Source organism: Nothoprocta perdicaria, unplaced genomic scaffold, assembly GCF_003342845.1.
Source record: "Nothoprocta perdicaria isolate Ctin4 unplaced genomic scaffold, notPer1 scaffold_12, whole genome shotgun sequence".
NCBI classification, from domain to species: Eukaryota; Metazoa; Chordata; class Aves; order Tinamiformes; family Tinamidae; genus Nothoprocta; species Nothoprocta perdicaria.
Window position 1 is genome coordinate 7,821,216 of NW_020454316.1, and position 26,529 is coordinate 7,847,744.

Sequence of the window (26,529 nt, forward strand, 5' to 3'; positions counted from 1 at the left end):
GCAGCATCCAGCCATTAATACAAATCTCATAGTCATCTATTTATCTCAAGGCATATCAGGGAATTTTAATGTCATTCTGTCCACAGAGTATCCATCTATCTTGGATTAGAACCTGCTCTTGCTAACTTCAATTTTGTGAGTAATTATTGTTTTAAGCTCCCCGCTGTAGCATGAGAAATGACTAAGCTCTCGGGCACTGGTTGTGCCAGGGCCCTTCCCAAACAAGCAGCAGCCCTGGAGGGCAGTTCAGCACCTGCAGTCACTGCTGACACTTGTGGTACCCACATCTTACCTTGAACTTCCCATAACTTGCACAAACACAAACGAACACACGACCAGTGAGTGCATTCTCTGACCTATAGAGCTTGCAGCAGAAAGATAAGAGGAACATTTGAAAACGATTGAAGATCATAAGCAAGAGCATAACCCTCAACACACAGAAGCCCCTGTCTACTGAGGCTGTCCTTGGGCAGCAGAGGCACTGACTGAACTCGGGAACTGCTTGCTCAGAGCTGACTGCTGCACTGCCAGGGCTGATCCAAAACACAGTGAAAACTGATTTTAACTCATTTCCACTAGCCAGTGTCCCCCACCCAGGTAAAGGCATTTTCAAGGAGAAGGAGCGGAAAGCAGGATGCTTTTCACATGATCCCGTCTGCTTGACTCATCCACAGTATTTGCCAGAATGGGCTGGAGACCAAAGCACACAACAGAGCTAGAAGATCTGGCCTCTAATCTCAGTTTGAAACAACCACTTGCATTGTGAGTTTAGAGAAGTCTCTTATTGGAAAGATTTGAAAATTGTGTGCCCAAGATCAGCTTCTAAGCACAACTGTCAGAGGTTTTTTTCTTTTTAAGATGTTAACCATTCCYGACGCTTTTGTGAGACTCAGATCACACAGAAAATGAGCCGTTTTTACTTAGGCTCCTAAAAACAAACTTGAAAGCTTTACTTTTGGCAACCACCTGACTGTGCTGAGCTTGGCTATGTTAGAAGGAGCCTTGCAAGGCCCGAGCTGTTTGTGAGCAAGGCTATAAACACAGCATAGCAATTTGCACTGTGAAAACACCATCAAATACAATAACCTCAAAGCTGCTAACCAGTTTTCTCAAAAGCAGCTGTTGAGCACAAAAATCCATTACCAGGCAGCACACAGGGCAAGGCTGCTGTCACCTGCGACGCATGACGAAACCCAGAACTTCCCGGGGGAGGGATGCTCGTCGGTGTCCATCGTCCCACGGTCCCTGCTTTGCATGTCCTTGCTGCACCTGCAGCTGGCCCTGCTCCGCATGGCTCCACCTGCTCTCTTCTGAAGCAGGACAGAGATGCAAACTGATAACAAACTGAGAAAACCTTCCGTTAGAGCAAAACCAGCCCAATCTCGGTAGAAAGCAGACTTAAACAGTGCCACAGAGCACTGGAGCGGGTCTGCTCTCGGTTTGCGCACTACGTCTGGTACCTCTGTGCTGGAGGAGACGCTGGGACGCGGCCGAGGCCGCCCGGAGACAGACAACAGAAGGATTCGTCAGGCATGGCTGCTGCAACCCCAAAACACCAACTTAACCAGAACCAAGCCCCAAGTGAAGCCCCCGTCCACCACAGCACAGCTGGGAGAGGCAGCGCTGCCTAAAATCCTTTTGGTTTCTCTTCTGCTGCCGCGGGTTCCTTGGCAGCCCAAAGGCTCTGAGCAAAAAACTGCTTTCTGTGTCTTACTGATCTCCCCTCTGATCTATCAGAAAGGCAAGACAAGAAATGTTTTAAAAAGCAGTGTATGAAGACAGTGCTTGTGCCTAGAAAGCATCTCATATACATATTGTTTTGTTATTTTCCCAGGATTCGACCAAAATCCAGCCTAACCCATAGAAGTCCATCCTCTGATCTCCTAGGCTTTAATCTAGACGGTGGGAGTCCTCGCTCCTCTCCACACCGTGCCCAAGGGCCCCAGCTGCTCTGTGCCCTCACTGCTCTGTCCTGAGCACGTTACCTCTTGAGAAGCCAAGGGCAAAGGCTGCTGCAACCAGCAGTGTCTTGCTCTCTTGGCAATTCCTCTCCCCAAGCAGTAATTTCATTTCAATTTTTGCATTTAGTGCTTTTGTCATTGCTGTAATTTTAACGTGAGGAAGAATTTAATGCGGAACATTTCCAGAGGCTTTATCTTACAGGTTTTCCAGTCTGACAGGTAAAAATGCAGTAATGCCCTTTATATTGCTACCGACATGTGACAAGAGGAACTTCTAACTACGCTGCCGACCAACCCACTCACAACAAAATGAATGGAAATGAGCCCGACTGCAGCAACTCGCGGTTCTGGTCACAGCAAGTAATTGAGACGTTAACCAAGTGCTGTTGCTGCACTGACAGGTAACAGCAGGACAGGAGCTTTTACAGCTGCCTATCTTCTCCTTCAGGATGTTTTCCTGTAGCGTTTAGCTAACTGCTTAATCATTGCTGGTTGCAGGGAACAGCAGTCACAGAAATGGAAGTGTCTCAGAGCTTCTTTCATAAATTGCTGCACAAACCAGCCCCATCAGCTCCAACRTTCTCAGAAAGGCTCCTGCCACCTGCACAGGATATGGCAGTGCTCTCAGTGAACCTCAGGGCATCTTTCTCCTCTGCTGAGGGATAGAGGCGGCAACGTGCCYTTGGGAAATGAGAAGACTTCGACTTCACCAACAGACATCACAGTGCACTGATCTGGGCTTGCGTCTTACCTTTTTGTGCTGGTGTTCTTCTTCCACCTGTGCATCAGACGCACAGATTGCAAACAGGTGCCTACCACATCAACCAGCATGTGTGCATGTAGCTAAACTGGCTAAACTAACATACACAGGCAACAGTGGAACGATTCAGCAGAAAAACAACCCACAACCAGTTGTCTTCTTGAAGGGAAAGCTGCTACAGCGTGACAGACCAAGCTACCATGGGCAGCAATGAAGCAAAACACTTCCCACCGCAGGTGCAGTTTCCTGGATCTACCCCACCTATCTCCAAGTTTTTCCCATCTCACTTTTCCCCAAGGCTGATCTAGAGCACTTTGCCATTGCCAGGGGAGGCCTGGGTAAGCCCAATGATTTACCTGCTAGGGATCCGCTTGTAGTGAGAAGAAAAGACTCGGCCATGGAAAAATGCAAAGAAAGGGAAAGACTCAACGTAGGTGCTCGGGGTGCTCGCTGTCTGGTCAAGAACAAACATTAGTCCAGCACACATCTCAGAGACGCCGCCTCCCATAGGAACAGGCGTGCGTGAAGCAGACACAGCACCGAAGCGAGGAAGAAGGRCACGATTTCGGAGGCCAACCCCGTGCCCAAGGCTCCAGGAGCCTGTAAACACCTCTGCTCCTGCAGCAGCCTTGTCTTAAACCATTTGCTTTGCCTTGCAAGGCAGGTGTAGCAGAGGAACATGCTGCTGGCAGGGGACTCTGCCTCGGCAGCCCGGGTGCAGAGCTGGGCCGGGCAACCAGGCGGGCCGGCACCCGGCTCCATGTCAAGGTGCCCGTGGCACCCGGCCGCGTGTCAAGGTGCCCGCCGTGTGTCGAGGCGCCCGCAGTCGCAGGCAGCGCCGCAGCTCCTCTGGTGCAGCCCTCGGGAGTCTCTCCAGGCGCTTTATGAGACACACAGTCACCTGTGCTGCACTTTCAGTGACTGCTTCCCCCTCACGCAGCGACTGGTACTGATGAAAAAGAACTAGCAGAGGCACAATGGAGGAAAAAGGCCGCTTTAAATGTCACCCTGCCTAACAAACCTCGTCCTAGCGAGAGGATGCAAATACCTGGGGACAAAAGAAAAGCTCCAGCAAGAAAAGGAATATCCTGGGCAGTCTGCTTCCTGCGACACTCCCCAGCACCTGTTCTCTACCAGCTCCGTGCTTCAGATGTCATTGTAAAACAAATGCAAAAATAGACCCGCTGCTGACAAGCAGCAGCGCATGCTTAAACAAAAAGCCTAAAAAGACCTTATAAGAGAATTCCACCAAGGATTAATGAACAAATGTGATTAAAGCTATCTACAGTTCTGGACCCCAGCCAAAAGGCTGCCAGCGGTATTTGATATGTAAATGCTTCAACATTTGCTGTGTGCACAGTCACTGATGCAAAGCCTCTGTAGAGGGTTTCTTCATCTAATTAGAGATATTGGTTTAGCAAACTTCAGAGTTTATAAAAACCCTCAACAACTCATTATTCTTTTAAAATAGAATATTCATTTGTTTGGAATGTTTTCCAGTTATATCCCAAGAAACCTCAAAATGCCTTTGGCTAATGAAAAACGCCAGCCTTGTATCAGCTAATAAGCCCCAGGGCTTTTATGGTAATAAAATACTCACCACATTCACTCATTAAAACTTCCTAACTTATTGCTTTTGACTTTCTTTAGCTATTTACTGAGTATAAAGCAATCTGCTCAATTTCCAATTATTTTATAGTGCAATTTAAATTATGTAGTATCTTATCAAACATACCACAGTGTAGCACAGTCACCAAAGACACTGATCCAGCAAAACCCTTATCAGCATGTGCTTAACTGCAGCACACTTGTAGTTCTGAAATGATTCGACTTTCATTCCGTATCCTCATAAATCACTCCACGGATAAGGGTCTCCATGCTCACATGTTAGGAAGCAGCGGGTCCGATGATTACACACAAGATTAAGAGCTAAGAGCTCTCATTTAACTAATCTCTTAAGGGCACAAGTGCATTTATTAAGGAGCCTTTCTCATGATAGGGAGGTCAAACCAACTGCACCTCAGCTTTTCCATCTCTGCAGAGCATGTCACAAGACTCACCCACCTGCGGACACTTAACATATTTACGAACTGGTAACAACTCTCCATCAGTGTCAGGAGTGTCTCTAAGCTGATCTTAGGAACTGCTTCCCAGTGGCCATGGCACTTTTGGAATAACCCCACTGGCTGTGAGCAGAAATAAAGCGGCAAGCAAATGCCACCAGTGTAATATGCAGCAACTTACRTGTTTCATAGTAAATCTATAAAGTGCATTACTTAAAATAACGTGGTTTTTTTTCACAATCATAATTTTAAGAAATTGCTACGCCTGGATTACATGCATGTGTGTAAACAGGAGCTGTAATGACAAAACACAAAAGCTTCAGAGAAGCRGGGACACATGCAGGACGAGGCACCAAAATCAACCAACTGCAAGCTGAATGTTTGCTGGAATAACCTGATGTGAATCCAATCAACCTGGCTGTATTTTGCTGGAAAGAAAAGAAACATTTCACCCTGATTCATTAAAGAATTTTCTTTTTATTTCCCTATTTAAATTTATGAATGATCAGCACATCAACAGTGATATCTTTTTTTTTCATCTTGCTAGTCTAGAGCTTGAATGCATTCCTGGTAGCCCTTGCTAAAAAGGTCTGTAATTGCATATTTCCAATAGAAAATTCTAAGTAAATGAAGCGACATGTGCCTAACWTAGATAAGGACTGGTAAACTTGTTTAAAGTGTGTATTAGCTGTAAAGCAACATTCATTTCCCAGCACGTTCACAAGAGATGTGAATTTAGTCGAATTGCATATATGGAGGAAAGCTCAGACACACATTTTTACAGTGATAGCAAAAACTGTTTATCTAGGCACACTGATATTCCTGTTACTCATATTTGGAAAGCAAAATAATGAAGATCAGTGAAGAGAGAGAAAAAAAAAAAAAGGAAAGTTTATACACTCTGAATTACAGTCTAATCCCAAGTGTTCAGCACTTTCGGAGAAGCAGCCCAAAGTCCCAGTGCTTACTCAGCACCATCTCAGCTCCCAGTGCAATCACCTAAACAAGGGTGCAAATGTTGAGGAAACAGATTTCCTTTCAGCACTGGCATGCTTCGTATTTATAATGACACATGGAAAACGAAAAATAGGTGTGAAAGCTAATTATTGTGAAATGATGAAAGCTTTGGTTTGAGGGACTAACAGGAAGGCTTTGTTTTTCTGTCTCGTCTCTTAGCTCTTCACGCCCATTCGAGAGCCTTGAAGAATACRAAATCACTAATGTTTTCCACAGTGCCAGAGGGCTCAAAATGCCAGAATTTTGCTCCAGCAGCTGAACATTTGAAGGTGAAGCTGCCAGAAAACAGAGAGAGACAGCAGAAACATTTCCACAGGACACTTTCCAGGAATTGTGATAGCCCTACTTGCAAGTCTTAAGGGCAAATATTTTGAATGAAAACCAAAAAGAGTTTCCATTTTTATTACTTTGTCTGCTGTAGTAAATAATATCATCTAGGATGTCCCACACAACTTTGTTTTACTTCTTGCTGCCTCGTAAAGTCAATCAATTCTTCCCAAACTAATGGGGCACGGCCAGGGAAGCGGTGCCAGCGCAGAGTGTGGTGCTCCTGTGACACGCGAACCTCCTGGACACTTGTCACCCRTTCACTTGTCACCCGTGACTGCCCAGCGCTCCGGACTGCTGCAACTCACCTTCTGCCACTAGCTGACAAGAACGCTTTAGTCAGCAGCTTCCAAAGGCAGCTCTGGTTAGGATAAATGGAAAGAATTGGGATTTTGTGATAAAACCACTCTGGTTAGGTGGCGATCAATAAGTCCATGTCTGAATGTTATCAACCCTTTTTCTATTAGGGCTGAATGTAGAGAGTGAAGCTAATGGGCACCAGCTACTGGTTGAAATATTAAAAAAGCATTTCTGCACTGCAATTGCAGGGTCAAAAGCCTATACTAGTCTAYGTTTCCACCTATAAGGAAGTTGGCTGTTGAAGTAAAGGATCGTTTTGATAAACAGGGAGCAGGAGCCAGCATTTTACCTGAAGAGGTTAAACACACAGCTTCAAGCTGTGTTACTATTTACACTGAGGTCCTTGTTTAAAGGGGACTGATCTCACAACTTCTCCATTTAATCATGTYTTAACCCCTTCAAAGAACAAAGGAAGTGCCTTGTGTGGTTTTCCCCCAGAGTTCTTTTTGTCTGCAGCATATCCCTATCTATTCCTAACAAAGCTTTTTTAGCATAAGCTCATGAAGCTGAAAATCTTTCTTGTATACAAAAGAACGGGAACTGCATTCTGTTCCCCTTCCTGCAACACTGCAAAATCAGGGCAGTATTTCCTCTCGAYGGTGTAAGGAAAGCAAGAACACCAGCCTGGCTCTGTGGTCTTGGAATGGGCTATTGGAAAACATAATAAAATATTTATGGCGATTCCCAGTTTGGAGGCAGGAATGACTGGGGCAGGTGAGGGTGTGTTGCTAACAGGTGTAGATATTATTAGTCTAAAACCAGCATTGCCTTCCCTCCAGTCTGCCAACAGCTCTGCTTTCCCTTGCTCACATGTTACACAGCAGGTAACGCTCCAGTGGAAAAGTCCATGAGCATCKGTTTTTTCTCCCCATTCATTAACGCATCCAAGCGACAGACAGTAAAATTGATGCCAGGTAGCATGTGACTTCTAATAGTTACTGAAATATGTTTGCTAAGATAACTATTTTTCACAAAGCAGCCTTTACCCAGCATCACCGGAACAAGCCTTTCTATTACCAGTCAATTGTATCAGCGCAGAGATCAATACAGGCAACTACCACATTTAATGAGCTAACAAACGAGCGCTTATCAACAGAAAACAGACCATCCTCCTTTCAGATGCTAGAATATAAATTATAGGGATGCAGATCTATAAGGAGTTAAGAAAAATATGACTGTGCTTCATTTAACTAAAAGGAACTGAACTTTTTTGCTGCAAAGTATCTCAATCCCCACCAAAGATGTGAAATACTTTCCCAACCAGATGTTAATACCCAATGATATTTAAATATTAAAACCAAACATGATAGACTTTTAGGCTTATCAAAGCACTGGGATTTTATTTCATAGGGAGAGCTGCTGTCTGCTTTGCATTTTTTCAGTATTTGCTCTTGCATATTCATGTAGAACCCTCATCTTCTTCCACGATACATCCCATTTTTGATGAAAACAATAATCACTGATTAAATGAGCAAGTGAAGTGAGTGGCATAAATGATCAACAAGTCCATTACTCAAATTAGTGAGACTTCAGTTAAAAGAAAAAAACATCTAGATATTGGGCTGAGTGGGATCTTTTTGTTTGTTTACACTGTGTATTTTGTATGGCACATTTTATATTCAGCAATTCTTTCTCACCTTCTCCAAAATTAAATTCCACATAAAAGAAATCAAAATTAAATATGAGCATAGATTTAAAGCAGCCATTCACTTTTCCACTGGATTTATACATTCTGTCTTGCTCACTAAGTGCAGTAATTTTAGTAAGAGATGATCGGTTGGTTTAAAGAGAAGAAGCGGCGCGGGGAAAGAGGGAAAGAGGTTGTGGGAACGCTTTGTGTAAAATTAACTGGCAGTCATAAGCAGCATTAACAGCCTCTTCCACGCTCCAAGGATTCCAGTGTTTGGGGGGGATCAYGCTCTCCGGCAGCCTGGCACAGCCAAAGGGGCTGTCACCTGTGCCTGGGAGTGGGATACATCCACCAGTGCCAAACTCAGCCGGGGGGAGGCAAGAGGCACCATCCCTTCATCTAGGCCTTGTGCCAATCTCCTACCTGGAGATACCTCAAGAAACAAGAGGTGGGAGCCTGCTGGAGGACACTGAGTTGCTCACASGTGGATGGACCACAGGGCCAAACGGGTGCCTGGCCCTGGCACCCGTGCAGCTGCCGCAGGACTTCTTTCTGGGGCACCAGTTATTGCTCTACACGTACCTAATTTAAACCTAATGTGYAGCAGAGCAAAGCAGGCTGCACTCAGCTCCTCGTGGGGCCGCCACTCCCTTTGATCCCCGAGCTGCCCCATGAGCCTGTCRCAGCCCATCAGTTCATGGGACCAGAAGGCAAAATGAGGAAAACAGGGTCAGGTTAATGGAATTTAACATTAATTCTGTACCGAGCCCAAAATGATGGAGGAACAGGGCCTGGAGGGTGAAATGGATAATGAACTGAGAGTTGATGGAAGGAAACTTAATTGGTTTTAACAACAGAAGGTCACATGTTGTTACCTCTATTTGGGTTGAGCAAGAATCTTATTTTGACAATTTGTGCCTCCTGATGACCTGTTCTTTGCTGGGGCTGTTTTGGAAGAAGCCAGTGAAGAATACAGCACCAGGCCGGCAGGCAGGAACATGTGCTGGAGAGGAGGTATGAGCAGGAGAATGTCCACAGGAATGCAGAGAGGCACTAACCCCAACAGCCAGCCCTGAAGGGAACACAACGCAGAGGGCGCAAAGGCCGCTCAGTGCTGTGCTCAACAGAGCTGCAGCCCACGTAGCCCTGYTGAATGGCGAGATTGGTTGAAGCCAAGTGCTAATTCAAGAGTCAAGATAGGAGTTTACAACAGGGCGAGTGCCCTCCCAGGCCCTCTGTCCCCTGGTCCTCCGGAGGGGCCTGCACACACCGACCGCAGCAGCAGGCACAGGAATGCCGAGAGCTGCAGTGCAAGGAATCAAGTATTTCACATACCTATTCCTCCAAAATTACTGGGATTGGGAAGCACTCGGTGGCAGCTGGTTCTGCTTAACTGGCACGGGCTTCTGTGCAAGCAGGAGCTCCTGCTGGGTCTGAGTCGAGGCAGCTCAAAGGGGAAGCTGCTGCCACCCCTGTGCTCTAACCACGCTACTTAGTACTGTGTTTCATTTAGATGAAGCAGCTTTTTCATTATGGAACACATCTACTTTTCCAAAGTAGCTTTAATTCTATTTGGGGGCTTTAAGGTACTTCATTCAATTCAGCCCTTCCGCTCATTCATATGCAGTGATCCAGTATTAAAAATGTCAAAGTGAATGAAGTCACTAATATTAAAACAAGATCCAAATGTATGTAAAAACTGGATGAAAAGCCTTCTAACACTGAATACCTCTCAACTCTCTTACAGTTCCAGTCCTGTCTAGTTGGGTGAAAGACTTGATCTCTTCCTTGCCTTTCTACCTCAGTATCACCACCAAAAGACTGAACCCGAACAACGTTTTTTGCTCACTTTCTAATGGCCTTTTGATTGGGAATCATTAAGGGTGACTTGGAAATGGTTTAACAGCACATGTTCTTATCCCGTCTTCCCTTTGAACTTCTACCAGATATTATTTTGCAGCTGTTTTATTGTAAGGAGCATCTTGAATTCTTAACAAAAAGTGTCTTAATGGCAATTTCAACAGATTTTTAATTTCCTGAGAGAATTCTGTAGGGCTACAAAGGAGAGTACATCTAAAATGCAATGCTATAAAAGGAACGTTTCCAKCTTTCAAGTTTGGATTTCTCAGGGAGTCAGTAACTTCTGAATGGGCCGTGGGATCCCCGCTCTTTAATGAGTGGGTCCACTTATTAGTGAAACTGTTATCTTGACCATGAAATGAAGGATACCACATAGAAATATGAACATGTCAGCAAGTCTCTGCCACCGAATTCTTCTTAATTAATGAGTGCAATTCTSAATTACAAAGCTCCTCTCTGCGAATTGCATCAACTGTGGCAACTGTTGCTGCAAGCACCAGTCCTGGTCAGATCACCCCATCTGCCCTCCAGAGCTGGTAGGACCCTTCCCCACATGTATTTGAACACAAATTTCATTCAAGTTCCAGAACTCTACTGAACAAGTCTCATTTGTGTTAAAAATGCAGGATTGAACCCTTGTAATCTTTATTCTAAAATGAACTTATCTGTACAGTGCCAAGGAGTTTAATTTTTTTTTAAAGGTAAAAAAGTAGTTTCACCGGGTTTAAGTTCATTTGTTATAGCTGATCGCACATAATTGAAAATCTAGTAGTATCTGCATTGCTGACTACATTAATAAGCCACTCTATTTTCTTCCTGTTTTGAAGTACTCCCGAGCCTCTGCTAATATTGCTTGACCTTTATTAAAGACCAAGCATTAGTTGGCAATTAGGCTTGGTGATCCCTTTGGTGATTGAGACGCGGTGATTTACTGTAAATTCTAAATAGTTCCAATGTTTCATTAGGTTTATTCTTTATACAAGCTCTGTGGCCAGGTAAGCACTGCCATGACATTCACTGTTAAAYGATCTCATTAAACTTCTTAATTTAAGTGGCGCAACACTTCACCTGCCACATTATCCAAGGACTCCTGCAACGCACATTAAACATTCAGCATCAATAGATGTTCAACCATCGTTCACCTTGTTGGGAGTGAAATTTCAGTCCCTGAACATACGGTTGACTACCTGATGCTGTTTGACGGAGACAATAAATAATGCAAATAGGTACTTGTGTAAAATAAGAGGTTAAAGACATCAGTAGGTTTGGCACAGAGTTTGCAAAGAGGCTGTAAACAGAAAAGGCTTAAAACTATGAGAAGATGCCAGTAAAATTCAAGAAGTTAAGAAAAAAAGGAAGATTTTTTTTTTCATTTCTTTATGAATGTAACAATTGTGAGAGATACCTTGACAGCCCTAAAGGCAGAGTCGCTTTGTTTTTATTCACAGCCTTAGTGCTGCATAGAGGAAGCCTCCTCAGAGCAGCAGGAGGGTGGGCAGCASGAACCCTCGGGCTGCGCTGGGGAGCTTTGCCCTATCTGCCATGGCCGCTGCGGACACACAGTGGCCAAAGGGGCCGTGGGCTGACACACCAGATCATCCCTGCAGGCCAACAAATCCCCCCACGGCCTCACAACACAGCAAAACCCAGAACTTTGTTAGGGGCTTCTCGACGTGTGGATTGTGTTTGCCAGCGGGGATTCATGGCGTGGCAACACCTCGAAGCAGAGGGACTGCGACCACCGCTTTGCCGAAAGCAGAGACTCCGCCAAGGCTTCACGAACTTCACGGGATGAAAGCAGCAGCCCTTCAACCTTCCTCAGTGGTGCCCCATGCTTCATTTTACACCTTTTTTTCATTTTACACTCTGAACTGTCTCCATCCCCAAATGAACAGTTCAAATTTTTATCCTGCCTTTAATAGCACAACCCTTGACATCTGCTTCTGGAGGCTCCTTCTGAAGGATGAAGGGTTCTTAGTAATTGTAATGGAGCTTATGAACGTACCAGGCTGCTCTCCAGACAGATATGGGCTTCATCATATAGCATTAACCCCGCATCCCAAATGTGTTTTTCTGACTTATAAGACTGGATTAGTTTTTATTATCAGAAGAGAAGCCATAAAGGTTTCCATGTTACAGATGGAGTGGCAGATGGGAAGCGAAAGCTTAATGTGAAGCAGTCCTGGATAAAAACCATTAATCCATAAAATTCATATGTTCCTATGCAGGCAAACCTAGCAAAAACACTGCAATATGACTAACCAGTGTGAGATGTGTAAACTGCCTCTAGTGCATTATCTGACAAATCATGGCATGATGGCTGAAAGAAGGGGGAAGAAAAAGCCCCAACCCCCCTATTTACTATTTCCTGGAAAAACAAGCAGCTCTCTCTGCGCTATGCAGGAAGCTAATGTCTTCCCAAAGAGCATAAAGAACATTAATTTATAGCAACTCCACTATGAAGCTGAAATGGACTCATATATATTTTTGATGAGATACCGTTTTACAGGGTTTATAGCGGCAGCATTACATATTCCAAAAATTTAATGGTACCCACAAGTCACTGTCATTAAAGTTGGAGCCTTAAAAAAAGGCTTTCTATTTTGTGTGGAAGTGCACCACGTTGCAGGGAAACGTTATTTTCACCAGTTCTGGTAACAGTGCGCTTGGGCAGAAGGGGAAGCAAGGACAGAGAAACCAAGATCTGTTTTTTTCCCAAATGAACGGTGCTTGTTTAGAGTATCAGCGATTATTAAGATACTAAAGAATGTTATTGTGTTATTTTGTGTTATATTTGTGTTATTCCAAAGCCATTAATACAGAGCAGACCCCAGTCTGCTCAAGAAACCCTGCGGTTACTTCTGGCCACGTCCATATGTGACTAGTCACCCTTGGCCTCACAGTGTAATGCACAGCTCGGGGTCACAGCCCCCGCGGCGTGGGAGGGTGTTCAGGGAGGACCCCTGACCGCAGCCAGACAAGCGGAGACGTGCGCTGGAACACGACGTATTTATGCTGCCCCTGCCCAGCGGGCATTCCAGCCGCTTATTCTTCATCCACTCCTGGAATTAAACTTCYTTGATTCAAATTCTTATCACCTACCGTTCCCTTTGGGCTTTGCATTTCTCTGCTGTTTATTACCAGCACAGCAATTCTCACTAGGAAAATGAATTATAGCAAATCACAAGCTAGCCCTTCCCCAAATTCAAGAGACACGCAGACTACTATGGATCCTCTTCTACAGCCACAGATAATATGTTAAAACTCCAGAGTTGCTTCCTTTTAAACACCCAAAGCGTCTGAATCAGATTCAACATGAAAAAACAGGAGTTCTTAACTCAAATCCCCATATTCTAACATCGATATAACCTCTCTGCCTACCATGTTCTTCCCTAATATTCTGCCCCTAATCTGCTGCATTTCTCTGGCAAATGCTTATAGAAAGGCACCAGCTATGAAGTCTTCCATCAGTTCACACAAAACCTTTCCCAAGGCAAAAACTCAGGTTGATTTCCATTTTCACTTCAGTGGCAGCAGCAAGGGCATGAAGGGACCCACAATTTGAGAGAGATCTCATGAAAACTGATCAGCAAAAGGCACTGAAAGCAACTAACTTTTTTTTTTTTTTCTGTTACTATTAGAAACAAATTACACCATCATTCATTAGACAATTACCCAAGAAAATTATTTCCCCTGTTCTCAATTCCTTTTAACATACGGGGAAATAGAAGTCACAAGGGGAATTTCCTCTTTCCCTCTTCTGCACAACTCTCATAGCCTAAGGGCAATGGTTTAACCACATCTGGATTTTTTTAAATGGACTATCTGCTTTTGCACAATGTAGTAAACCTTACTGAATGCAGCAGTGGGGCCTCAGTTATGTAATTCCAGAAAAAATACAATTTCACTTAGAATCGCAAGCCTTGGCATGTGATGGTGTATGAAGCTCTTTGCCTGATGTTATCTGAATAACAGATATAAAGGCAATGGCTGGTGTAGAAAATATAATTAACTCCTAGCAACATTTTTGTCTTCTATCATTATCCATTACAGAAAAAGTACCAAAAAGAAGGAAAAGGAAAAATTGTTATCACTGAATCTGTATTGACATCTTCAACAAGGTGTCAAATCAAACTGCTGAGCAGAGCTCTGTGAAGGAGAAGTCTCCATGTCTGGGCTTTGTGTGTTTAGCTGCTGTTAGCTGCTTCACTGCTACATTTCTCATCCCCTGTGGCAAACACCCTATGATGGAAATAACAGCTCAATGAAACAGCACCTTTTTCCTCAGTAAAAGTGAAGCATCAGTGTCCTGTCCTTCTTAGTCAAGCAATGCAGCAGTGTGGSGTAGAGTCAGGTATAAATAGTGTCTCTGTGGCAAAAGTGTGGATATCAGACATCAGACTTGACAAGAGGAGTCTTCTGCTCTAAGAAGAAACTGCCCCTCTGACCTCTGCCTCTTGAAGCACAGCACTGAGGCGTTATCCCTACATCATTATACACTGCAGGAGTAAAACGTGCATCTTATTAATGTATTCATCATACCTGATTGGGTAGTCAGCAGCACTGAGATTAATGAAGAAATCCCACGGCCAGTCATTCATTTCCATCAAGTCCCTCATGCTCTGCAGGTAGGTGGACAGAAGACTTGCTCCTCCCCAGATAGTTGCCATTCTCCAAGAAGTCACTCTCACATTTGGGTACTGGTTGGCAAACTGGAGCACTTGCCGATGTAAATAATTGGACCGCTTTGCAGGGAAGAAAAAGGTAACACAGTCAAGTTACTCTGTGCAGAATTGCTCCTCCCTGTATTGACTGCACTGCTGAATGCTGCCACTTCTAGGTCCATTCACTGCAAGCCGGGGCTCATGCTGCCTGCAGCATGCAGARGGCTCTGAGGATCACCTTGCTGAGCTTTTCCACTGCTTTGTCCTAGCAGTGGACAACCTCTTGCTAAGTGAACCCTCTGGAAGGCTGCAGAGCCCCTCTTTTATATTGTTTTTATTACTACCAGGATAATCACTATTCAATATAATTAACTCCTACTTATCATTTGTCATCAGTACATTCCAAAGGGCCTTATTAATGGAGCTGAYGAGTTACTATAACTCTCTTAAAGTGGGAAGTACTTTGTCCAAGACACTTCAGCTCTCCATCCGGCAGGCCACAACTGTCAGCCTACATCAGCCTACATCAGCTTATCAATTGCTATTGTCAAATGTACAATGGGCAGACACAGGTAGCTACTAGCAGACATATGAGGAGATTAAAGGCTGTAACAGAGAGAGGATAGTAAGAAAGAAAAAGCATACGTAACAGATGGAGAAACAAAAAGTGAAGTGTATCATAAGCAGCAGAGGCAAAGAGAAGATGGAGATGAGGACAAAGATGGGTATACTGACAGATGGCGAGACAGGCAATTCATAACCAGTGACATATTACCTTGTCAACATGAATGTAATAAAAATGGTCTTTATGGTAAATAGCCTTAAACATGCGTTGGAGCTGCCGGGAAGCTCTGCCGTGGACCACCAAGACAAACGCGATCCTCACGGGGTTGGCCGGCAGGTATTCCACAGAGTCCTCGTCCCACTGCACGTTGTTGTTCGCTTTTCCTGTTCGGAAACAAAGCACAGGGGATCTCTGAGCAACCTGCCGAGTGGGCATTCAGAAAGCAACGTGTGTTTAATCTAGGCTTGTTTTTCCAACTGACTGCTAAAGGCATGGAGTGCTCACGAAGTTGGAAATAAACAAATAAATTTTAAAAGGCCTTGTTTTATCCAAAGATCCCCACTTCCTCATTCCTGTGATGCGGATCCAGACAGCTCTGCTGAGAAACTGGATAAACTCAGACTTAACAGGAGCCAAGGAGTTATTACCTTGCTTACTATCTTGACTGATAGCTATCATGACTGCATCTATCTGCAATAGCAGACAGATCCTGGAAGGTTTAAAGGGAAACCTGCACAGCTTTGCTTCTCCAGGCATGACAGGGAGCCTTACAATCCTATTTACAATTTACTTTCAGTTTAATTCTAGCTCAAGGATTTCTCTTCTCCATTTTCTAAAGAAAACATAGCAATTTGATGTTATGACAGCAGGCACTGGTTAACTGAAGAGTTGGAGGGACATTTGTATTGAGRAATTCAAAGTGTTTTGCCTTTTGTGTAGCATCTTTTCAACTCAAAAATCTGAACTGGATGGAATAAAAATATCCCTTCATTCAAAAAGTGACACTTATTTTTCCATTCTTCAGCCCTCTGACCTTGTGAGGACTTCTCTCAGCAGAAATGATTTAGGAAGATACTTGACATTTTGAATGTAAGCAGAACAAGGTAAAAACCTGCCCCCAAAGCTGCAACCTCATATGAGACTGTTAACACAGCTTCTGTCCTAAGATTCCTGAGTTCTGAAAGGGCTGTGTGTAGACGAGAGGTCTCTGGCCTTGTCTCTGGAACAAGGCTCTCTATGAGCTATATAAGGGGCTAATGCAACTATGTGCCTGAGCAGGGACATTGTCCTTGGATGAGGAATACGAGGGAGCTGACCAGGCTCAAGTGGGTCCTGGAAAGGCCTTCTCCTCCCAGCAGACCCCCCAAGAACACCCTTCTCTAGCAGCTCTACCCCTTGTTTAGAGCAATTTCAGTACCCACAGTTGTATTAAGGCTCACAGGGAGCTCCTGGCACCTTGAATTGCTCTTAAAAGGGACGCCAACAACTTAAACAGCCTTTCTATAAAGACACATCCATCACTAACACAGAAGGACTTGGGATGAACAGCATTAAAAGATTAGAAATGACAAACTTTATATCTTTTATCATTTTCATCACGCAGCTGATCACTCCTGACAGGTTTGCTTAGGGCTCCTGTACAGTGGCCAGGACAGTAAGGAATGGGAAAGCAAGAAACTCTGCAACCGCAATTGCTGAAATACAGTTTTTCTTTTAAACTGCTTTGATGTTTTCTTTTTAAACTGCTGATGAAGGCCCGATGACAGACTGAAGTATTTTGGGTGGTTTTTATCACATTTTTGGATAACTCTTTTCTAAAATTAGTGGCTTTCTACAATGACATGTAAAAGGTGAGAGAGGAATTTTAAAACAGCTATACTGCAGGGCTTTTATTTTAAACTGCTTTCAGTACCCACACTGTCATTTACCTAACAATTACTGAGAACAAAATCCTACCAGATTTTCATCCAAAATGACACYTCACATCTTCAGGTTTCTGTAATAAATTCTTGAGGTAATTTATTCCCTCTTGGTGATTTTCCTACTCTGGGCTCGTTTCTCCCCATGAGTTCCCTCTTTGTTTCCCTTCTAAGTCCAGGTTTTTGTAGTACCATTCTCCACCTGCATACAGTTATAGCCTCCTTAGTCTAATCCTTTCCTTGGCTGCCTGGAATTTCATGMAGGTAACAAGGTTATATTTTTCCCACATGTCAGAAGAGCTGCTGCTTCCGCTGGATTCAGTCACTTCCCTATTTTGACTCTGCGGTTCATCAGCAACCTCTGTTTAGCAGACTCGTAATGAACCACACTGGTTTGCAAAGAAGACAAAACTGGCAGGAAACACAACCTGAGTATCTCTCCACTGTAAAATACGGCAGGACTTCATYCTCCAGTGTTGAAATTAGAGTTGTTTTAATCATACCAGCATTAAACTAGTGCTATCCATTGCACTGAGAGACAAGGCCTCTCCTGCAAGGCCTCCGTGCAATGAGGTGCCTGTCACGTAGCAGCGTGTCTCCTTTTGGGCGCTAGGCTACAGGACATAAAGACACTTTCCAAGTAACAACACAGCATATGATGGTGATAAAAACCTGTCTGGATTTGAAAGCAGCCCCTGTGTGTTGGATCGTGGCTCTGACTCTGTCACTGCATGCGATCGGCCACGTGCGCAGGAGGCTGCTGACATCGACCTCCGCTCCTGCTCACGTCAGTCTGTCAACAAGCAGCCAGCAAGATCCCTTTCCTCTCCCTGGTGCCAGCCAGTCCCTACCAGGCTCCCTGATCTCTCTCCTCCATCTCACCCATGGAGTTAGCAGCACTTTGCTGCTCTCCTGACATTCCCTGCAACTCAGGCCACCACCTCCGGCCACCTCCCTACAGGCCCTCATCTGTCCTTCCAAGACCTATCAAGGCCAGCACTGAATTTCCATCTTTTTTCTGATATTTATGGTAGTGTATCTCAATTAAAGTGCAGAGAGATGGCTCTGAGCCCCTTACAAAGAGCTTTTTCAAGCAGGTCAAACTCCAGATTTATGGAGTTTGTCCGGATTTATGGACCCAAAGCATCTTTTGGTAGGAAGTAGCACAGCTTAGATCAGGGCTAGGAGGACAGCACTAACCTATTTTGCATGGAACAGGAGTACCTCACTTCTGCAACTTTACATAGCCTTTATAGGCCCCAGGGAAATCAGGACTCAGAACCGAGGCATTAACCCTCAGCTGCTGCAGCACTGCTAAATGCCAGGATAATAAACAGAGCGCAATCACTGCCGTATTTGTTGTGGCGTCAGGTAGCATTATCACCCACCAATATCACTCCGCTCATCTGCTAATATTTTACTTCTGTTGCTAATTAACAATATCGTCAGGCTTCTCCGGCAGCACAAAGCAATCTTTTAATTAATTTTGTATGCCATATTAGTTTTTGTAAATTAATTCATTGATTTCTATTCCCAACTGGTATTGCTCTGTCTATTCACTGCAGCCTGCCCATGCACGGGCACCTGGGTGCTGCTGCTGCCACCCTTGTTGCAAACACCACTGCTGTGACACCGAAGGGTGTTTGAGAGAGGACGCCGGGGGAGYTGCTGCTCTGTGATTCTGCACACCACTCACTGTTAGCACGTCCAGAAATGAAATGAGAAGCGCTGCCGCTATACCTGCACCACAAGTCATCATCACACCAAAGGGCTCAGAAATCTGCGCTCCTTGCTTGAACCCACACAAGAGTCCCCATCATGACACTCCTGCAGCAGGAGATGGCTGAGCGGGAGCAGCCAAACTCAGATTTCCCTATGAATTCCTTCTCCGAAATGGCTTGCAACTCGCAACAAGGAAAAGGAAGCTCATGCTCACTGGGAGATGGTCAGCAGCCTTCCTGCACCTTGGGGAGTCAGCAATGCTGGTGGTATTTAGCACCTTGGGGAACCAACACCTGCACAGACAACCTGGAACAAGCACATTCACAGGAGGGCCAAATTTCACCTCCAGCAGCAAAGAAAGCCACGTTGTTCCCGATGRAAACAACTCACGTGAACGGTCTTAAATGTGGCTTCTCTTTGTGGGTTTTATCTCACTCAGCAAGGAAAAAGAGGTGAAATCAGCTGAGCAGATCTGTGCAGCTGTCCCTGGGGCACAGGGATTTGCAAGGAATGCTTATGCTTGGCAGAACTAAATGCTCCTGGATATGTTCTGCAGATTCACTCAAAATTGCTGCTACCTGTCCTTTCATTCTGCGGGTTTATAATAAGCACTTCGGATAAAACTTCAGAAATTACGCTGCTATTGAAGAGCAGATAATCAGTTTTTTGCAGTAATGTTTTATCTCAACAATACTGCTCTAGTGTTCTTCTTTTTTTATTCTCAGACTCCACTACGAATTGCAGAAGCAGTTTATCAGCCTCTGTAACTTCTGACGATCAAGCAACCCATAAGCAAAAATCCATGCAGGGTAGGTGGAAGCAGCGAGATACAATTTGTGAACGCTTGGATCACGAGTCCTTCTACCATCAGAGGGAGATTTCCACGACATTCCTCCCGCGGAGCAGAAGCCCAGCTCGGGCCAGGGGCTGCAGACGCAGCGCTCGGCATCTGCTTTAGTCAGGGCAGGAGAGGAGAGCAGGAATGCAGGGCGGCCGGCAGAGCAGAGTCACAGCCCGGCGGCGGGGCTATTCATTTGAGGAGATTTCCTGAAAGTTTCTACACAGCGGATTTGAAGACTACTAAGCAGTTCCATATTCCTGCAGAATTTCAATACAGCAAAGGAAAAACACTGTAGTGGCAGATGGGGTTTGAGCTCCTCTTTAAGCCTCGTGGCAGAGGATTTCTTCCTTTTCTACAAACAAAAAGTCAGTGTGAAAAAAGCACGGGAGGAAGACAGAGGATGTGAATAGAACTTTTCCATATTCACAGTGGGCTCAAAAGAAGATAAATGGTTTCTATTCTTTTCCAGAAACCAAGATCTTTCATTCTAGAATTTGAATACACTTCTCTCCCTGTTTTCTCATCCCTCTTTTACAGTCACTTAACGTGTGCTGCACGTAGCAGACCCATGCAGGAACCCTCATCCCAGCAGTGTACRTGGTGTCTGTTAAGCACACACTGCAAGACACTCTGCACCCAAAAACCTGGTGGACATTTTGCAGGTGGTTGGATTTAATGCAAATGAGGAACTCCAGGAACCTTCAGAACTAGGCTTTCTTTCTAGGCTTTGCAGCACGAAATCCATGAAAGCTCTTGGAAACACATCTTAGTACAGAGCTTGCAGTTACAAACACTTGCACGCACACGGCACACGCACACGGCAGCAAGGCGCTTCTATCAGTCAGCCTCAAACCCAAGCAGGTAGCATTTGGCCATGAAGCAATTTGCCTCGCTCCAAACAAGTGCCTTGCAGTCACTCTCAAGTAGTTACTGAAACCATTTTTATGTTTTACAAATGACGGTGTAATTGCCAAACACTGGTATACTCTACTTGCAGCACATACTAAACTTAATTTACTATGATAACCATGTAGGCAGGTCAATAATCGTAATAACAAGCTTGCTTTTCTGACAATTCTAATTATGAAAATTGTAGTGTTCCTGGGAGACAAATCTCAATTATTTGTTGCTTTGCTGGAGCGCGTTAACCAAGCCTTTTCTCCCTTTTCCTACTGACTCTCATGAATAAATAAATAACACTTGAAAGCAACAGCAAATTAATTAATGCTGAATTAGAATGGATTTCCTAATAAAAATATTTATCATATCAATTAACGGCCAATTAGTTCATCGCGATCAGCATGACTACAGCAAATATTAAATACTTTTTAAAAGATCATTAGTTTGTTTATTCAGGAACATTACCAGACTTCACAAGGACGGAAGGAGGCAGCCCAGCAAGGGATCTTCCTTGMAGACAAGGGCTGTTCCTTCGTCCTGTGCACCTTATACCATATTCTGCCTTAGCGTTTGGGCACTTGAAAATAGCCTTTATTGATTCCAGCACCCATTTTGGCATTTGACAGTGTATATGGCGATTGCTACACCCATAACCTTTACTCCATTTCCTCCTGCAGTGCTCCCAGCACCGACAATCAATAGGGAGCAAAACCATAAGTAATTACATAGCTAAAATAGTCTCTGCTTCACATGATTCCCCCCGGAAATGTCTGTGTACTGCTGAGAAATGAACAGTCAGATAAAAGCACGTTTGTCACAGAGCTAATGAACGTSCCCCCCATTTTGTTGCACTCTGCACTAGCAGGGACATCTTTCAAGTCCCTGGTAAAGTTTCCTTTTCCTACRTACTGTTAAGAAATGAGCAGTTAATCATCTTAACTGGTTGGTGCATGGCTGGGACAACTCCAGTGAAATCAGCGGGATCACATTAATTTAGACCACATGAGCATTTGGCCTGCTAAAGCAAAGTTAATCTTTCCTTTGAGATTCCCATTACATCTGTGTTCTCTTTTGGAGGATTCGAAATCTGAAGGCCAGGGCCTGCCTTTACTCTGTGCCCAGTTCAGTGATGGACAAAATGCTGCGGAGAAAAAAAAGACGACCCTTTTATCTATTTTATACTGCTAGCAGAAAAGGTCTAATTAAGAACTAGAACACAGAAAACTGACATTTACAAAACTTGGTCCATGAGTCCATGTGCCCTGTAATATGTTGCAAAAATGACACTTGTATTTTAGCTGATACTAGTTGTACTACCATTGAAATCAACAGGAATTCATAGTCGTTTGTAAAAAAAGACAAAATTTAAATAGCACATGCACAGGAAGATAMCCGAGTACCAGGCATTGCTAAATTCTGCCCCCATTTGAGTAAACCGTTATAGGCTTCAAAAGCTGCAGAGCTGGGACAACACTGAGCACTTTTAAGAATTTCATATTATGGTAATATAGCATGCATGAGACGTCAGATCCGTGAACCATAAATACATACACATATGCATATACACACACTCTATGAACTAGTAAGCTAAGATTAAAAAAATAGCCTTTGGAATTGAATTATTTGAATTAAAAACAGAGACTATAAAAATAAATATATTAAAAAAAAAAAAAAAACATATTTTTTCCAGCCTGAAAAATTACTTTCAAACTTCTCTTATCAAAAGGATATTGGTAAGTAATAGTTTTTCTCAAGCACCCAAAGCAGGCCCCTCTGGAGGCAGGAGAGCTGCAGAAGTGCAGCCAAATCCCTCCGAGGATTTTTCCTCTGGAACCAGTGATTTCTGGTCACTGGCACTTGGGAACACAGTGCGAGTGGGGCTGCCTCAAGCTCTCTGTATCACAAGATGCTCCTCCAACTGATGCTCCTCCCGACACGTCCACTCTTAGGCTGCTCAGCTTGTCACCAGCCCCGTTAGAGGCTACGCAGGTGACCAAGACCTTTAGAGGAGCATTAGCTAACTGAGCGGAGCCATTAGACAGGAATAGAGCAGTTCTTCAAAGATCTGGGCCTTAAATATCGGCATATTACATAATAACTGTAACGGTCATTTTGCTTTTCACCGTTATGTACGTTAAACCAACTAATTCTGTGCAATTTAAATTTCCAAAGCAGCACCAAACCTTACCATGTCTACTCCGCACTCCCTGCTTGAAGCACCTTTCATTTCTCTATCTGAACAGCAACATACGAATTGTTTTATCGCTGATTAGCTCCTGCACTTCAAAAAAGTTTCCTACCACGTGCAGCACTTGAAGGATAGTGTGAATAATTTTACTTTACACAGAAGAAAAAGAGGACCAATTTTCTCTTAGTGTATTACTTGTCAGGCCAAGAAATGTAATATAATTATGTTGTGACATTACCAACAGCAAATACATTCTGCTGTAAGCAATTAACACTGGTTCTTTTGGCAGACTTCAGAAGATTACTCATCGGCATGCTAAGTTACAATAACATTTGAATAACAAATGGCACTGCACTACTTCAGCTATGTTTTATTGTATCCCCACAGGTCAACATATGGAAGAAGTAGAAATACTGGTGTGAATTCGTGCACAGACCACTCTGGTATTCCAAAAGTGCCCATTTGTGCAGAGAACACTGAGGGAAGTGAGGACATTTCTGGAGAAACCAGACACTAGTGCCAGGATTTGGGGCTTCGAATTAACCAAAATAAAAAGCTTGGAGCCGTACACGGTACCAGAGGAGCACGGGCTTTAGCCGGCCGGTGGGTGGCAGGAGCCGAGGCACCTTGTGGGGCTGCGCCGGGCAGTGCCGGGCCCTGCTCCCCACAGGGACTCGCTCCAGGAGCTGCTGCCCATCACAGGGGATTAGCAAAGGCAGTTTAAGAAGAAAATTGTTGAGCAATAATCCTCAACATTTCATAGTCAACAGATCTTTAATACAATCCCTCTAATCCAATTAACGCACCTTGAAAATCACGTGGGAAACGCTGCGGCGGCCTGCTCAGGCAGGCAGTGCGACGCGTCCCTCGGACTAAGGGGGAAACAAGCCCCAGAGCCACCAGCTGCTCGCAAGCAAGGTGCAAACTGCTCCCAGGCCTGGCTCCTCTTCGCCTGACTTCTTAAAACCTCCTCAGGAAAATGGAGGTTTTCCCAAGGAAACAGCTAGGGTTGTTTTTCATGGAGACGGATGGGCACACTTATGTTTATGGGCAAAAACCAGAGAGAAAAGCGCACTCTTGTTTCTGTGATAAAGCATTTTGCCTCTATTACTCCATCACGGCATAAAAGGCTCTCGTTAGCATACCACGAGGGGAAAAGAGCGGAAAAGCAAATTGCCGGCAACGGAAAATGTTCCACAAAACAAAATAAAATTATCTTTCTGCATTTCACTAGACATATCAGTTTGTTGTAAAAAACAACATGCAGAAAATGTCATTTTGTTGACTAAATGAGCTATTGGCTTCTGCTAAAAGCAACCGGGGTGAGTTTGTATCTGAAAGACATTCTTGCAACAATTATACCATAACGTATGAACCGGATTTACACGTTCCCTTCCGAATCTAGCAGGGCTGGGCTGTCCTGCGATGCAGAGCAGCTGCCCAGGGAGTCCCTTGGCGGAGGGTCCCATCTGTAGGGCAAGCGGCGTCAGCTGCACGAGTGCCGCACGCTGCGAGCGGGACCGGCGCCGCATTCCTGGCACGCCAGGCTCGGGCCTGGCGGCGGCTCTGCCCKCGGGAGCTCATGGGCAGCCGCTCCGTGGGCTTTGGGAGCTCGGCAGGAGCCAGCACCATCCGTCGGTGTGAATCTCTATGGCACCTTCCACAGCCAAAGCAGCATCGCACCAAAAAGGCACAAATCCAAGTAGTTACTCATTTAAATTAGGTAACATTGAGTGAGTTGAAACTCCACATGCAATTCATTAGTATCATCTTCTAATATAGTCTTTATTTCCTGCCAACTAATTGCTCATACACAACCTATCTGATCTCCTTGTAACAACAGCAAGTATAAGGAAAAAAGTTTGCTTCGAGTTGCAATTCAGCTCCCCCCGCTTGGAGAGCGGGGCCCGGAGYGAAGAGCTCAAGCTAAACATTTCATTCACAGCTTGGCTTTTGTGGTAAACTGGGACTGAAAAATCACAAACTGGCGACAAAACTGCTAAGCAAAACTAATTTAGGAGATGAAAAAGTGTGAAACATAAGAAACAACTCACAGCCTGTGAGATGACATGTTTACTTAAAGAAAGAGACCAGGGAAAATAAGAAATACTGGCAGAGCAGAGCAGAGACAACTTCAAGACTCCCCAGCTGGCGGCCGGTTGAAGTGACCTGCAGTGCTGTGGGCGCACGGCACCTCAGCGGCACCACATAAATCAGGCCTAGGAGGAGCAAAGCCAACCAACCCTTCCAGAGTTAATACTCTGCACATCCTTAGCAAGAGGAGAGACGGGAAGAGTGACCGGGGAAAAGCACCAGCTGGTTTGTTGCAAATAACACTATTTGCTCTGATGCAGTGCAGCTCCATCGGCATGGGATGGATCAGCAAGAGCTGTAACCCCTGGCCCAAGGCACAGAGGAGTACAAACCATAGCACTAAAGGAGGAGGAACTATCTAGAGCTCCAACTCCAGGCACCATTCGCTGCTGCTGCTGCAAACACGTCTGGTTGGCTCTGGGCTATCAAGAAGTTCTTACAGCTTAAAAGTTAAAAAAACAAGGAAGGATTTTAATTATAAAAGTAAATATATTTCAAGGTGAGGAATTAATGAATAGTATTAATAAATAAAATGAATAACTAATAAATAAAATGAATATTAAATGTTATTAAATATTTAATAATAAATAATKAAAATAATAAATAAAATGAATTGATGAATCATTAATGAATAGTAGGAATCTATCTCATATTAATTCATCAGCCGAATTCATTTCAGTTCATCTCCTGCTATGAAGCAGGAGTCAGTCATCTGAAATCAATGGAGAATCAACAATGTGAAATTGGTATCAAAAGCRAATCAGCCCGTCCGAGCCAGGCCCCGCGCGCTTCACTCACGGTCGGCTCCTAGCAYGTCTCCATCTATATAAACACAGATGAGCTCTGAGCTTCCCTAACCGCGCCACATTTTCACCGAAAGACTCAGACATGACTGAATTGCGCTTTCATTGAATTAGCACTTGTTTTCCACTATCTTTATATCATTAAGAGAATTATCAAGACTCTGTTCAGACTCACTCCCCAGGGGTTAGTTAAGCAGAGTGGCATTGGTCTTCAGGCCACTTTCTCGTCCCCTTTCCTCTGGTGCACAGCAGAGTAAGGCTGCAAGGGCAAAACCTAGCGAGACAGTCCCTTTGCCCAGGTCTCAGTAACATCTTCCTCCTGAAAACCTGCAAGCTTTGGTCCTGCCCCTTGCAGTGCTCAAGGATTGTGGGTCTAATTAACACAGTTAAAAATATCGAGGAACTGGCCCGTTGAGCACGCTTAGAAGAGTTTTCAATGCTATATAACTTTCCTACTTTTCCCCAGGCAAAGTCATGGTTCTTCAGTAGATTCTGCCACATTTTACAATTCAGCTGTTTTTGCTGTAACCTCATTTTAAAAAGCACAGTTGAGTTGTCTTCCTATCTCATCAGTCTGAGCATTTATTTCTAGAGTCAGGAAAAAGTCTGTTTTTTCTCACTTTATCATTAGTTGAAAGAACTTTTAACATTACCACGAAACTTCAATGTTAAACAAGAAACTCAGAAAAAAACACACCTGTAGAATAGTAATTGGGACTGGAAATGCCTCTCCTTAGAAGGAAATCTTTTAGAATAACACAGAAGCATATGAAGCAGACGTATAAAACGTCTCATTCTGAAATAACTGTTTAGGTAAGCCATTTCAATGCATTATGACACCAAATGCGATATGCT

The 26,529-nt window shown here is 44.2% G+C and overlaps 1 protein-coding gene across 2 annotated transcripts in view; it reads right to left on the reverse strand.

Moving 5' to 3' along the window:
- Positions 1-26,529, reverse strand: part of XYLT1 (xylosyltransferase 1) — a 156,898-nt gene that overhangs the window by 38,868 nt on the left and 91,501 nt on the right. For both annotated transcript variants that reach the window (XM_026054019.1, XM_026054017.1), the window contains exons 3-4: positions 15,418-15,590; positions 14,521-14,723 (exon numbers count right to left, since the gene is read on the reverse strand). In XM_026054019.1, coding sequence (XP_025909804.1) covers positions 14,521-14,723; positions 15,418-15,590 — 376 coding nt within the window. The remainder of the gene's footprint in view (positions 1-14,520; positions 14,724-15,417; positions 15,591-26,529) is intronic.